Source organism: Ricinus communis, chromosome 2 (genome assembly GCF_019578655.1).
Source record: "Ricinus communis isolate WT05 ecotype wild-type chromosome 2, ASM1957865v1, whole genome shotgun sequence".
Lineage (NCBI taxonomy): Eukaryota > Viridiplantae > Streptophyta > Magnoliopsida > Malpighiales > Euphorbiaceae > Ricinus > Ricinus communis.
In genome coordinates this window covers 11,650,927-11,666,910 of record NC_063257.1, presented here as the reverse complement: position 1 = coordinate 11,666,910, position 15,984 = coordinate 11,650,927, and the positions used below count along the sequence as shown (strand labels likewise).

The 15,984-nt window shown below is 27.0% G+C and overlaps 1 protein-coding gene across 1 annotated transcript; it reads left to right on the top strand.

Moving 5' to 3' along the window:
* The first annotated feature begins 388 nt into the window (after positions 1–388).
* LOC8277160 (probable protein phosphatase 2C 74) lies at positions 389–4,712 on the top strand. The gene is made up of 5 exons (XM_002525462.3): positions 389–1,709; positions 1,884–2,063; positions 2,710–2,880; positions 2,968–3,147; positions 4,163–4,712. The coding sequence occupies exons 1-5, from the start codon at positions 822–824 to the stop codon at positions 4,319–4,321; spliced, it is 1,578 nt and encodes a 525-aa protein (XP_002525508.1). The 5' UTR covers positions 389–821; the 3' UTR covers positions 4,322–4,712.
* Positions 4,713–15,984: the final 11,272 nt, after the last annotated feature.

Genomic DNA, 15,984 nt, shown 5'->3' with positions numbered 1-15,984 from the left:
GTAAATATTGAGTTTAATTATTTAGAAATTGAAAAATTAACTCAACTAATACAATTATGGCGGATTAATTAGTTTTCCAAAATAAATTTAGATGAACCAATCATAATTTAAAAATATATAATTTTTAACATTAATAGTATTTATTTTTATAAATTTAGTAATTATTTTATTTTTATTAAATTTAAGCTCAATTATTAATATTTACGTGCAATACAGTCAATAAATATTAATATATTTAAAATTATATAATTTATAACATTAATAATATTTATTTTTATAAATTTAATTATTATTTTATTTTTATTTATATAAATTCAATTATTAATATTTACAAGCAATATACGTTAATAAAAAATATATATAATTAAAATGACAAGGGGTGAGAAAATTTTTGAGCCGACTAAATCAAAAGGATGGGCCGGGTCCCAAACATATGAACACACACGAAACCATAACCTGAGATGAAAGAAAAGAATATAAATATATATATATTATGATATAAATCCAACCCAACTAAATTAGGATAGGCTGACAGATTCAAACCGTCCATGAAACCAGTATTTTGTAAACCAAGTCAACAATTATTAGTTTCCCCAATTGGGTAATCATTGAAAAAGAAATAAAAAGAAGAAAAAGAAGCAAAAGCAAAACCCCTCTAAACCTAAAAAATGAAAACTTTTATGCATTAATTTCCCAACACAAAACCTCCTCTCTTCCTTTGTATGACCATTTCTTTGGCTTTGAATCTGTCAATTGTTTCTTTTTTTTTTTTTTTTTAAAATGTCTCATCTTCATATGCATTGCTTTCTCTGTTTCTTTTTATGTCTTTTTTCTACTGCAAATTAATTATTAAATCCGTTACTTACAATTCCTTCTTTGACCCGTTATTCATCTCCATCACAGATTTTATTGTTTGCCCTTATTTCTTTTCTCACCTCTTTTTCTCTCTTATAAGCCCCTTTGAAATCCTTTGTTTCTTCCTTAATATTTTTCTTTGTTTGCATGAATCAAACCTTCCTTTTTGTTATTTTTCTATCAGCAATTCTCATGCAACTGCGCCCACAAGAATTTTTTCAAAAGATATGGTACACTTAGAAGATCTTGTATGGGGTTTTTCTCTTATTTCTCTTGCCGTATACTTGCTTCAAACCTTAAGAAAGGTCATTGTTATGGCTCCTTTATGCCTTACTTCTCCTACTTCTTCTTCTCCTTCTTCTTCTTCTTCTTTTTCTTTGCCTTCTCCTCTCTCATGGGTTAACCAGTTTGTGCTTGAACAACAACAAGAAGGTGTACATAATTATTTTTTGAAAGAAACCGGCCACAGTAGTTGCGAAAGGAAACGAAAAGATCTGAGCGATATAAATTTACAAGAGGAAAACAAGAAGCTCATTCAGGAAGAGAAAATCGTGCAAGAAAATATGCACTTCGAGGCGTTCCAAAAGGGTTTGCATGATAAGTGCTACTCATTAGAGGAGAGTTCTTTGAGTGTGAAAAAGGTTGGGGCTGTCAAGCTGAAGAAGAGACCTGCAAGGTTGCTTGTGCCAGAATATTGTCCAAAGCTAGAATTTGGTGAGAAAGACAAGAAATTGGAGAACAAAGAATTTGAGGTTCAAGGAAAAGATTTCTTTTTAGCTAGCAAGAAAGGTAGGAGAGAAGTCATGGAAGATGGGTATGGAGTGATGCTTGATATTCTAGGAGATTCCAAGCAGGTAGTGCAATCTTAAAATTTTTAGCCAGTCTATCATTTCTATTGTTTTGGGTCTTCTTTATTTTAGACTTTATCCAATACAGACGGTAAAAGTTTCTAACTTACATCAGACTGCATTAATTATTCTTTTACATGCTCATTCTTGTTTCAATTCATTAATATGTGTATAATGCAGGCATTTTTTGCTGTGATTGATGGACATGGAGGCCGTGCAGCAGCTGATTTTGTAGCAGAAAATTTAGGAAAGAACATTGTAAAAGATCTTGAATTTGTAGGAAAGGAAGATGATAATTACCAACCAGAACAAGCCATTCGCCGCGGTTACTTGACTACAGATAGAGAGTTTCTTAGCCAGGTAAACTTTGATTAACACCTGTACTTGTTCAATAATTAATGACTTGACCTGGTCTTAATCTTGAACTACTTAAATATGGGATCTGAAGTTTGAAAATATGGGTACAATTAAGCTTTCACATTACTTACTGCTTTTCTTATTCAATGCCAATAATCTTACATGCTAAGGAATCATGTGACATATTCAACATATGTATATTAAGATGTGTGTGATTGTTGACCTAAACCAATGAATTGGAAACAAAATGGGGTTTAGGCTGAGAGCTATATATCCCCAATTTCAGTAACTAAAAGCATCTCAATTATAGGCTTTCTTATTAAAAAATATACATCCATAATAGAACCATATTAGTCCTTGCATTTTCTTGTTTTGGTTATTAGATTGCATATCTAGCCATATATACACATTACGGACCGTATAAAACTTAAATAATCATTTGAATAAAAAATATATTACTTTTTAATTGGATACTTATCGGATATTTACACGCAGAAATAACTCTAAGTTTATTAGTATAAAAATATATACTTATTCTCAAACTGAATTCTGTTCTATATAAATCTAGCCATACATGCAGATTGCCGGGGGTGTCAATTATATTCGGTACAAATAGATACTAATTATCATATTAAATTTTCTCTTACAGGGTGTAAGTAGTGGAGCTTGTGCAGCTAGTGTGCTATTGAGAGATGGAGAATTACATGTAGCAAATGTGGGTGACTGTAGAGTAGTATTGAGTAGGAAAGGAGTAGCTGATACATTAACAATTGATCATCGAGTTAGCAGGGAAGATGAGCGTCTTCGCATTCAGAATTCTGTAAGTTTATTGCCCAATTTATTACAGCTGACCCTTTTAATTTTCTTTTACAAACATGTAAATGCTTACCTGAGATTGGGATATTAGGGTGGGTTTGTGCATTGCCGGAATGGGATTTGGCGAGTTCAAGGATCACTGGCAATTTCTAGAGCTATTGGAGATGTAAATTTGAAAGAATGGGTAATTTCTGAGCCTGAGATCAAAAGGGTTCCACTAACTTCTGATTGTGAGTTCTTGATAATGGCTTCCGATGGACTTTGGGATAAGGTATGTGTATTTCTTTCTATATTTTTAGTTAGTATATGAGAAGGAAAGGTGGAAGGGTTTGGGGGTAAATTAAATAGTTTAGATGTAAATAATTATTGCTTTCTGCATATTATATTTAACTATTAGATGAATAATATGTTTAAATCAGTAGTAAACCAACGACACATATTTTGAACTCTATAACTATCTTATATATGTTATTATTTCATTGTTTAATGCAATTAGCCAAAAAAGAATTCTTAATTTTAAAAGAGATAAATTTTATTCTTGAGATATAGTATTTAGAAAAGAATATAAAAAAGTACAATGTGGTTTCTCTCTTTAGTAATTTTAAATATGTATTTTTTTCGCACACAGAAAATAGACGTAGTTACAAACTGTGATAAAAATAAGTATTTCATCGTTAAAAAGTTTTAATCGTGTATAATTATTATCATATTGTTCGCATCTAAAGTTTAACAATTTCTAATTTCATTATTTGACTATTAAACTAATGGAAATAGTCACTTATCCAACAAAATTGATTTGACGATCAAACAACAGCATTGTAAGTTGATAAGCTATAGACTTACATTATTAGGTACAAAAATTATAATAATGATGGCTGATTGAAATAACAATAGTTGAACTTTTATGAATCAAAAATATTTAATGGTAAAATACTTATTTTTATCATAATTTGTGACTAAACATTTTTATTATTTAAGAAAAAAAAATTATCAGAAAAGTGAAACCATAGAACCTTAATACTTAACTAACAAGTTTTGACTTTTAACATCAAATCTTTAAAGTTACGAAATATCAATAGTGCTCATATTTTAATTCTCTAGCTCAGTTGATTCTGAAGTAATAAACGTAATTTCGCAAAACTGAACTAATAATCTTAATCATCTAAATGCATGTATAAAGAACACTCAAAATCCATAAAGTTTAATAAAGATTATGACAATAACTCTTGTGGGTTAAGTAGGATTTAACAAGTAAATAAGTTGTTATAGTTATGGAAATTTTGCAGGTAAATGAGCAAGAAGCAGTAGATACAGTTTTAAGAGGCCGGAATTCAGTGGATGCAGCATGCAAGAAGCTTGTAGATATGTCATTTAGCAGAGGCAATTTAGATGATATAACTGTGATGGTCATAAACCTTCAAAATTTCATGGCAAATGGTTCTTAATACAGGTTTCCTTTACTAGTGTGTATATATATATATATATATATATAGAAATTTCAACCTGATCACTTCCTGATAAAGAATGCAAAGAAAGAGTAACTAATTGGAAATGGCAATCATAGAATAGGGCAGAAGTAGTTGCTTCATTATTCATTGGCAAACAGCTTTTCTTTTTCTTCTTCTTCTTCTTCTTCTTCTTCTTCTTCTTTTCAATAATAGATAGGAGGAAACAATAGATTTTTTTTCTTCTTTTTTTTCTGTTGTGATTCTCATGTTTTTATCACAATTTGATTGTAGAGAAGATTACTTTTTTCTTTAAATTATTTTATTTGTTACAGTTCATTATTTTGTAAGGTTATTTTTATTTTTAGTTTATTTCATTATTTTATCCTTATATAGGTCAAGTTACAAGTTTTTGATAAGCTAAATTAGGAAACTAGTAGTTTGCACATGTGTTGCATGCAAGATCGTTGTTATTACTTTAGTTATAAATAATAATGTAAATTAAATTTATAAACTAAATCTAATACAAGTTTCAACATATGTAATATTTTAAAAATTAATAATAAATTAAATATTCTTCAATTACAAATCAATATTTTAGATTTTATTAGTGCAATAGAATATAACAAATTTAAAATATTTATTATTTTATTTTAGTATTATATAAACTAATATTTTAAATATAATTAATAATACTATTTTTTAAATTTAAAAATTATTATATAATTAAAAAATTAATTTATTAGTTAATATAATATTAAAAATATACTTTTGTTTTTAAATTAGAATCATTGTCTAGATAGAAAACTAATTTATTAGTTAAAACAATATTAAAATCATAATTAAAATATTATTTTTTAGAATGAGAATTATTGTTTAATTATGAATGTAACTTATTGATAAATAAATTAATATAAAAAATTATAAAGTTACATATAAGTTTAAATCTCATATATATATATATATATATATATATATATATATATATATATATATATATATTAATTTCTAAAATCTAAACTTTTTGATACGTGTACTTATTTTGATAGATAGAATTTTTATTTTGATATGTATATTTATCTTTTACACATAAGATTCAAGTTTCGCAAGATTTTATGATTTTTTATTAATTTATTAATTAATAAATTACATTTCTAATTAAATAGTAATTCTAATCCTAATATTTCAATATTATATTAATTAATAAATTAGTTTTCTAATTAGTTAATAATTATAATTCTATCCTAAATAATCTATTGATTGATTGATTAATGAGTACATTCCTAATTAAATAATGATTCTAATTCTAAAAAAAAACGTATTAATTATATTTTAATATCATTTTAATTAATAAATTAATTTTTTCATTAGATAATATTTCTAATTCTATTATAAAAAATAACATATAATTATATTTTAATATTATATTAACTAATAAATTAATTTCTTAATTAGATAATAATTATGATTCTAGAAAATAAATTTTTAATACTATATTCACTAATAAAATAATTTTTAATTATATAATAATTTCTAATCCTAAAAATTAATAATATCAATCACATTGATAGTTTTAATTTATATAATATTAAAATTAATTTATAAGTACTTTTAAAATGAATTTATATTATTGCATTAATGAAATCTTAAAATTCTAAAAATAAAAAATGACATTTAAAAATATTTAATTTACTATTTTCAAAAATATTATAAATAAATATTAAATAATAAAAATTTACTTAAATTTTATATGTTAATTTTATTTTATAATCAAAATAATAATAATAGCTGTGTAACGCACGTATAGACAACTAGTATCAAAATAAAAAATAAGAATTCTTAAAACAGTGACATATGTCAAAACAAAAACCTGCAAAATAGTGACACATATCAAACAAATTTTATGTCTCAAAAACTAATATATACTAGTCGTTTATTCGAGCATTGCATGACTGATATTATTATTTGATTATAAATAATAATATAAATTGAATTTATAAATAAAATTTAATAAAATTTTTGATATTTTATAATTATTTATAATATTTTAAAATATAATAATAAATTAACTATTTTTAAGTATTAAATATTTTAGAATTTTATTAATGTAATAATATAAAAATATTTATTAACCAATTTTTGATATTATATAAATTAATAGTATAAAATAGTCGATACTATTGTTTTCTAGGACTAGAAATTATTGTAGTATTATAAAACTAACTTATTGGTTAATATAAAATTAAAAATATAATTTTCTATGTAAGATTATTGTCTAATTAGAAACCAATTTTTTATTTAATATAATACTAAAAATAAAATCTTATCTTCTGATATTAGAATCATTATTGAATTAGGAGTATAACTTATTAATCCATAAATTAATAGAAAAAATTATAAAATTACACATAAACTTGAATTCGAGTGTCAAGCTAAAAGTATAACTTGGATCCTAAATTATGGCTTAAAATACAAATTCGTCCTTTTATTTTGATGGAGATCATGAAGTTGAAAAATAAAAAGTTCAATTTAGTTAGTAATAAAAATAAAAATCACTACAATCAAGAAGTATAAAGAAACAACTCACTTGAATAGTAAGAATTTGTGTTCATATCCTTCAATTCTGTTGCTCTTTTAATTTATAACTCGATGATTTTCGCGCTTTACTCAATGGTTATTTTAAATCACAAATCGACTTTTTAGTCTTTAAATAAGTCATTTAAAAGAAAGCCATATATCATTAAGTTTTTAACTTATTTGAAGAACTCAAATTAGTTTTTTAGTATTTAGAATATGGCAAGCTAAAGGCATTAAAATAGTAATTGTTTTGAGAAAAATATCTCATATGTTTAGAAGCTTCTTGGTCTTCTTCAAGCTTTGCTTTACTTTCCTTTTTTCTTTTTTTCTTTTTTCTTCATTTTCTCCTTTTGGAAGATAAACTGCAGAGATTTTCGAGAAATGGAGCATTTTCTTTTTAAGATCAACCATCCTTCTCATTTCTTTTTTCTTTCTTTCATATTTTCTATCTCCACACACAAAGAGACACTTCTTCTTCTTCCTGATCCCATCATATCCATTATTAACACTTCAAACTCCATCCAAAACTTAATCAAATTAAAGATTCTTGGTGTTTATAAATTTGTGATAAGAAGCATAATAGTTTTGCGGTTGATTAACCAAAAAAAAAAATTATTTTAGAGAGAAAAAAATTATACTAGTTTCTAAATAGAGAAAGAAACTCTAATTTTTCACAAATGGAGATATACTTAGATTTAGGGAGAGTGGCTAATCTCGTTGGAAAGCTTATCATCTCAGCTTTCATCCGATATCGGAATCACCTTATTTCGACGTCAGTACGACGGGTTAGGAGAAGAGAGAGATGACGGAAATACCTTCGATGTCAGCATTTGAGGGAAGATATTAGGGGAGGTGAGACCAGCTTTAGAAAGCCCTTGAGGAGACCAACAAATCTAGAGGAGCTCGTCCATCGACTCCATCGGAAAGACGACGTGTGGGCTCCACTTTCCACGTGGCGAGATTTGTGGTGAGCTGAAGTTGACTATATTATTTTTTTAGTATTTCTACTTATTATTGATAAATTTATAGCAACTTTAATTCTTAGATAAAGTTATAATGAGTTATGTATAATTCTCTAGGAATTTTTGAAGTATTTTGAGTAATTAGTTTTAATACTTCAATATTAAATTTTAGGCTGAAATTTTAGAGTTTAAAAAATTATAGAATGAACATATATGTTCTAAAATGAATATGTAGTATTATGAATATTTGAAAAAATCTAAAAGATTAGTAGTATTTATAAATTGATATCTGAAAATGTATATAATTGATAGAAGAGTACGTTAAGATATATGAGAGTTAAAAATAATGAGGAAATGAAGTTATAGAATTTATTTTCATATATTATATTAATATAGAATTATAAAAGAAATTAAGAAAATAGATGATATGTTAATTGAAGCATAGGAATTGGTTTTGGATGAAAATTGTTGTAATGTACTCTAGTTTGATAGCATATTATATAGAAATAGTAAATTAATAATTGATGTAAAATATTATATGAATTGATTATGTTAATTCAAAGTACCAAAATAATTAAAATATTGTTAAGTAAAGAATTCAAGTAATGTAGATATTAAAAGTAGGCAAAAACCATATTTAGGCCTCTAAAACTTTTATGGTTTTTGTAACTAAGTCCATCATGTTTTAATCGGTGTAATTAGGCTTTCTAACTAAGAATACTTATATCACAAAGCCCCTAGCTAAACTACCATTAGCGTGTATACAATAGTCTCTATATTTTGGAGCGTGGAAGAAATTGATAAGTGCTTCTAAATCTATAATTCATTCTCTCTCCATAAAACACTGCGTTTTATTTAAAGCAAAATACATCGTTTTGTTGAGTATTGTAAATGGAGTATACACCATCTAAATCTCTAATTGACTCGATTGAAATAGGAAAAATAAACTCTAAATCCTTTAAATCTTATTTTCAATCACAAAGTTGGTTTGTTATCCCTAAACACTTGAGTAAATCTAGGAAACATAAGGGTTAGTTGTTCTTTAGGGAGCGACAAAAAGGTATATGCATTATTTTTGTCTTCTTCGATGTGTAACTTTCTTTTGTGTTACAGTGGTCCCAACTTGCTTTTTTTTACTGTAAATGTTGAGGATTTTTTATGCATGTGGTCCCATATTGATATTTTTTGGATGTATTTGTTAGGGTTTGTGTCGGGACCTTTTAGAACTTGTCTATTATGCATGGAAGCTTAACACCAACTTGTTTACTGCTTTATATTTTCTTAATATCCTAACTTTATGGAATGTTGTTGTATTTACTATGATTTGTTAAAATACATAATGGAAGAGGTGTTCATTGTTCTGGACATCCATCACAAGGGTAGTATAAGTAGGAAAGGTAGTAAGAGTGAGTATATAGGTGGGGTAGTAGACTGTGTAGAGAAAAAATTAAACTTGAATGAGATGTCTTACTCTAATATAATATATTATATTAAAAAATTAGGGTGTTAGAAAATAGGTGGCCTTTATTATAAAAGTGGTTTGATTGGAGAATTTGTTACCATACACAGTGATAAATGCCTTTTAGATTTGATTAGCCATATGCTGAATGGGTCTGTTCTTGATCTATATATAGATCATTCAGTTTCAGATGCTAATGCAGATGATGGTCACAAGGACCAACCATTTGTGCAAGTTGTAGGAGGTAATAATAGGAAGAAACTGTAAATGTTTCTGGTGAGAGTGAAGGAACTCAAAGTGAAGTGTTAAATAGTGAAACTGTTGATAAAGTAAACAATTTGTTTAGTGATTCAGAAGAAGAAGAGGTTGACTTAGATTGCATACCTCATAAGACTTATGATGAGTTTGTTATTCCAGTTAATCAATTAATTGATGATGAAGATGAAGATGAAGAATTGCAAGCAGCTAGGGCAAAAGTAAAGGAATTTCATAGGAAGAAAAAAGCAGGAAGAAAAGATAAGAAAATGGAGGAGGTTGTGGGTGCTGAGCCACCAATAAATGAGGTTGATGAACTTGAGCAAGCTGAAGATGATGAAGTTGGAGGCTCATCTAATGAAAGTGATAGGAATAGTTCCTAATATTTTGACAGTAGTGATGAAGGGGAATATTATAGTGAGCGTGATATGGAGAGTGGGGATTCTGCTTTAAGAAAGAAGAGTGGTTTGACCAGATTTGATCCTCACAGTGCAGTTCTAGTATTTTGCTTAGGAATAGTGTCTCTAAACACTCAACAAGTGAGAGATGCAACTGCTAGATATGCTATTCTGAAGGGTTTAGGGGTGGTTATGAAGAAGAATGAACTAAGAAGACTTAGGGCCAAGTGTGAAGGGTCTCCTAACTGTCCTTGGACATTATATATGTCCAAGGAAAAAAAATGATGAGAACCTAATTATCAAGACATGTTATCCTTCTCATAAGTGTTATAGGATGTTAAAAAATAAAATGGCTACAAGTTCTTATCTAGCTAGGCACCTCAAATCAAGACTCATGAAACAATTTAGGATTAAATTAAAAGAGTTGAGGGCACTATGTAGAACATAATTAAAGTTGACTATTAGTTTCACAATTGCTAGGGTAGTGAAAAAAAAAGTTTTAGATGAGTTGGTTGGTGATTATAAAGTGGAGTATGCAAAGCTTCATGAATATGTTCAAGAAATTAAAACCAGTAACCTAGGAAGTACTTGTGTAGTGAAGCTTGATAACTTTGTTGAGTGTGATAGTAAGAAATTTAAGAGATTTTATATCCATTTTGAAGCAAGAGAGGATGGGTAGATGGGTGTAGACCTATACTTGGAACGGATGGTTGTTTCTTGAAGGGAATTGTTAAAGGACAACTGCTATGTTGTGAAGAGAAGGCAGCACGAGCTTTGTTATAACTTGATCATTTAGTGAATTTTGTAATTTGGTAACTGTATTTTTTATACTACGGTTATTGTAGCTAGTAAAAAAATGATATCACTTTGCTTATATTGTGATCGCTGATCATTGTATACTTATGACAAGTTAATAATTGTAACCAGTGTAACAATTCCAAGCTAGAAAAAAGCAGGATAATTATTTGATCATTGTATACTTATGTCAGTAATGCTATGTTCACCAATTTATTTGGTTATATTTTGTTAATGTAAGCTCTTTTTTTTGCAAACCCGGTGTTCTATACTCATTTTTCTAAGATTTTGATTGCAAATTGTTATATTATCCATATGCAAGCAGTTTAAACAGGCAATTGATAACTTATCAAGACGAATCTAAAATTATACTACTCAAATCCCATCAACCTTATTCATTGATAAATAAAGAGGATTACATAAGCAAGTACATAACATCTACAATAAGAACTTGGCATATATAGCAATTGCTAAACCAGCAAAGAAAAAAGCCTTATACAAATCCCTACTTTTCTTCACTTTTTGCATATTTTTTGACACCTCTATCAGGTTGGCCCTCAATAAAATAATTTCCTACTTAACAACCTCATTTACACTTGAAATCACCATTTCCATCTCTTATTTAACAGCTTCAATTCTCTCTTTTACCTCTGAATGAAATCCTCTAATCAAAGCTTTAAACTCATCATTTACCAGTTGCATTTCATTATTCACATCTTCAGTATTAAGCATATGAGACTACTCCAACCTTGCAAGCCAATTCATTTCCCTTACTTATAGCAATTTCACGTTGCATTCACTAATCTAATCATCATACTACTAAAAATGATCACAGTGGGACTACAAAACAAAAGATAATAAAAAATTCACTTCTCAATTCAAACCAAAATGCAAATTTAAGTTTTCCAAAACTTAAGCTGTAGTGAGGATATTTGTAAAACTTTATCCTCATGTTGTTGTTTGTCCTTGCTATCATCAGTTTCAGTCTCTAACCACACATGCATTTCAAGCTTAAAAGATCTCTACAGTTGTTGCTGCCTCCAACCTCGTATGTGCTTGGAGTTTGGCTTTGATGTGGCATTGTGCTTTCTAGTTGAGATGCCATTGCTTGATTTCTTCACAGAAAGATTTCGAATTTCAAGCTTTAATGATTTTCTCTCCAAAATAACCTAACCCTAAATCTAAAATCCCTCTTTTATAAACCATTTCTTGTTCTTTCACAAATTAGGTGCCCTTTATTTACATTATACAACTTAACACCGTTAGCCAAAATTGTGTTATTTTATTGGAAAATTAAGCTAAGGGCCGCGTGACAATAAAATTCTTAGTTAGAGGGTCTAATTACACTGATTAGAATATGATGGGCCTAGTTACAAAAAATGTAAAGTTCAGAGGCCCAAATATGATTTTTGCCTTAAAAGTAAGTAACTTGACTCTAGGCTTAAGTATTAGTAGATTAATTCTACAAGAAATACTGAAATTAACAGCATTAATTTTTGCTGCTAAAAATACAAAAAAATTGTTCTTGTAAGTATAGAGCAGCAAATATAAGGGGTATGGCATGTTGCTGCTAAAAAACGTTGTCGTAAGTAATTTGCAATAAAATTTGAGTTGTTGCCAAAACATTAATATTAGTAACAATAGATTTTGTTGCTAATATTTTCAAATTAGTAGCGAAATTTTATTATTGCCAAAATATTATTTTTGACAGCATCTATTTCGTTGTTAAAAGTATAGCATTGGCAACTAGAATTTTGTTTCATTACTAAAAATTGAGTATTAGTAGCAACTAATTTTACTGCTAAAAGATATCATTAGCAATAAAAGTGTTATTTTGTTACTAAAGATTGATTTCAATTAATTGTTAATTTGGTAAAGAAAATGATTTTTCTTTTTATAAATGTGATTAGTGAATGGATAGTAAATCGTAATTGTAATAATTTAATTAATAATTGAAAGATTAACTTAAAGTATGTATGATTGGTCTAATTGGATTCATTAATAGATAATTAATCATGTGATTAATTATTTTAAGTTAATTATCAATAATTAATTATTTTAGTAGACAATTAAATATTTAATTTGGTTGAACTAAGTTTGGTAGCTAATTTATATTGATTAATTGAATTTATTTAGGTATAATTTAAATAATTAGTATTTTAAGTAGCTAATAATTCTTGTATAGTAATTTTATTGGAAATTTTAATTAAATAATAGTTATATTAAGTTGAATTGGATATTAATATTTTGTGAATTGTGATAAGTTGAGAATAGTAAGTAGTTTAAGATTCCAAGCTAAAAAAACGGATTTTAGATTCAACTTGACTATAAACATGTGACTATAATTATAAAAATGTTATTAACAGAAAATGGACTCGTTTTATGGAGAGAATTAGTCCGCTTTAAAGAGGAGATACTGCTGAATTTACGATGAAATTAATTAAATAAGAAGATAATTTATAGGATTATATAAAAATAATGTTAGAATTAAATAATAGATATTAGACAAGAATTATTAGGTTATAGAATTTAAATTTATTTTTAAATTATGTATATATGTGATTTATAGGATTAAGTGCTCGAAAGTTGTTTAGAGAGTAAAATTAGTGAATTAAGTGAAATGTATAGTCAGTTCGGATCCTACATATTAGGTGACTGGATAAGCTCATAACATTGTAATTTTTAATTATATTATATGTATAATTTTTATTTAAATGCTTTTATGAGAAAAATTCTTGTTTTTAGTAAATTCAATCTAGAAAAGATTGAAATATTTTCAATAGAACTTGGGGACGAATAATGTTAGTTTGGATTTTTGTGATATTTATAAATTAGATCTTATACAACTAGATGAATAGTATACATTCATTTATGTAGCCTGAATGTTCACACATTAAATGTTAGGTGTTGATTCAGTAACATAAACAAATGATATATTATCTTTGGGGCAACATTTAGTATACATATGCCTTTAAGGCGTAAACTCGATGGTCATCTTTGGGAGGCATGTATGACATAGATTTTGCGCTTTAGCCTGCTAGTTAAGACATATTTGCGTCCATTATTGCGAGGATTGTCGGGGTACATCTATAAGTGTATATTAGATTTTATTGTAATTTTGTTATTAAGATCAGTTCAAAATTATCAAATTTTATCATTAACATTTGTCTAGCTGGTTAACAGTTTTCAGATTATATTTATAGTACGAATTATGATATTAAGTTATTTATCAGTTTTCTATTGTTATTTGTTTGTCATCTCACTAAGTTTTTACTCACTCTTTTTCTACCCACCAGTCTTATGCAAATTGCCTAAGAGTTGGATCAGAATAGAAGTCGTAGCAGTTAAAGCTTTGTATTATTAAACTCCACAATCTCGAAAAAAGAAGATAAAAGATTAGATATTTAGGCCCGGTTTGGACATTAATATATATATATATATATATATATATATATATATATATATATATAAACTAAGTTGTAACCTAAAGGTGTATGTGAAATAAACTTTTTGTACTAATTACAAAATACAAACATATATCCCCATCAAGTTTAGTTTGATTATATTCTTATTCTTCTTCAATTGATTTTCAGTCCGGTATTGTAAACTTTTTCTATTTAAAAAGATCTTTCAATCCTTAATTATTCAATTAGATTCTTTTTGTTCTTTAATTGATCTCAATACTATATTACTCAACTACATTAAGACATAATTTTCCATCAAGTTTTCCAGGATCAACCCATCTTGATTTCTTATAAAAAACCTCCACTGCTGCTATACTTTTTTGTCGATGAGTTCTCCATTTCTTTCTTTATTAGTTTTGCCACAAGACGTGCAACTCTAGTGGAGTTAGACACATTAGCTACAAAAATGACATAACTGGTGCTTCAATAGAAGCAGGGAGAAACAAGTTTGTATTCTTCAAAGGAGGGATTTGCAGTTTCAATTTGGAGAAGTTGTTCATAATTCAAAAGTGTTAGATAAAGAATTAAGTGAACCTCTTTAGCAAAGGATTCAATGGTTTACCCTTTACTGAAATCAACAGCACAAAAGATGAGGGTTGTTGTGGTAATGGTGGCAGAGAGAGATTTAAAATGTGATTATCCAAAAAGAAAAAGTTAATTGTCTTAATTGGTTATTAAGTTTTTAAATTTTTTTGTTTTATTTATTGAGCCCTTAACTTTTATTTTATATATATTTTATGCGACTTTTGTTTTTCTATTGAGTTCTTATATTTTTATTTTTGCTTTAATTAAAAATCATTAAATCCTTAATGCAAATAAAAATAAATATATAAGAGTTCAATAAAATAAAATAAAAATTAAATGACTCAATAAAATAAAATTGAAGAGTTTAATGATAGGTTCATATTATGTATATATTTAAGGTATTTTAGTAATTTATTGGTAATGTTTTATATATATAATATATAAAAATATATATTTATTACCTCACTTTAGCTTTATTATCTAATTTCAAGTATTAATAGTCAAAAGGGAGAATACGAACTAAATATTCATAAATAGACTTAAGTGAAGCTCTTACTGCCAAGATCCATAATTAAAAGCGTATGGACTACTAATTTTACAGGTCTGGTGATTATATGAAAGGCCAATGGGAAATTAATAAAATCTTTTATGTAATTATGGATAATTATTAATTATTTACTTAAGTTAAGACAGTTAAAAGCTGTACAAGATAACTCTTAGAAATTTTGTACTTGGAGGAGGACTCTGCGAAAGGAATCTCTACAAGTAGTGGAGATAAGTTATATAAGAGGACATTCAGTCTACATCTATCCAATATTCCTTTCTCTGCAATTCTTTATAGTTCATTTTCCACAAACACTTTAGTTTAGTTTTTCACTGTTCTTTTAAATCTAATGAGTTTTTTAAGAAGTGGATAGTGTGAACCAATCATCTTCCTACTTGATGGATTCTTAATTTAAATGGAACTTTTGTTTTTGTATTATTTTTATCTCTTTCTATTTAATTACAATGACAATTGGATTAAATATGTTATGCTAGTTTCATAAGTATTTAGTTTAGTCTTTTTGCTATGTATGAACCTTGATATTTATTTTTTTGATGGATGATTTCTTTACCTTTATATCTTTAATAGTTTCAATTATTGTTGTTAGTTGACCATCATATCAATTTAATAGTAATACTTGTTATGAAAATCTTTAAGTTGAATGTATTAGAAACACCATCTTTA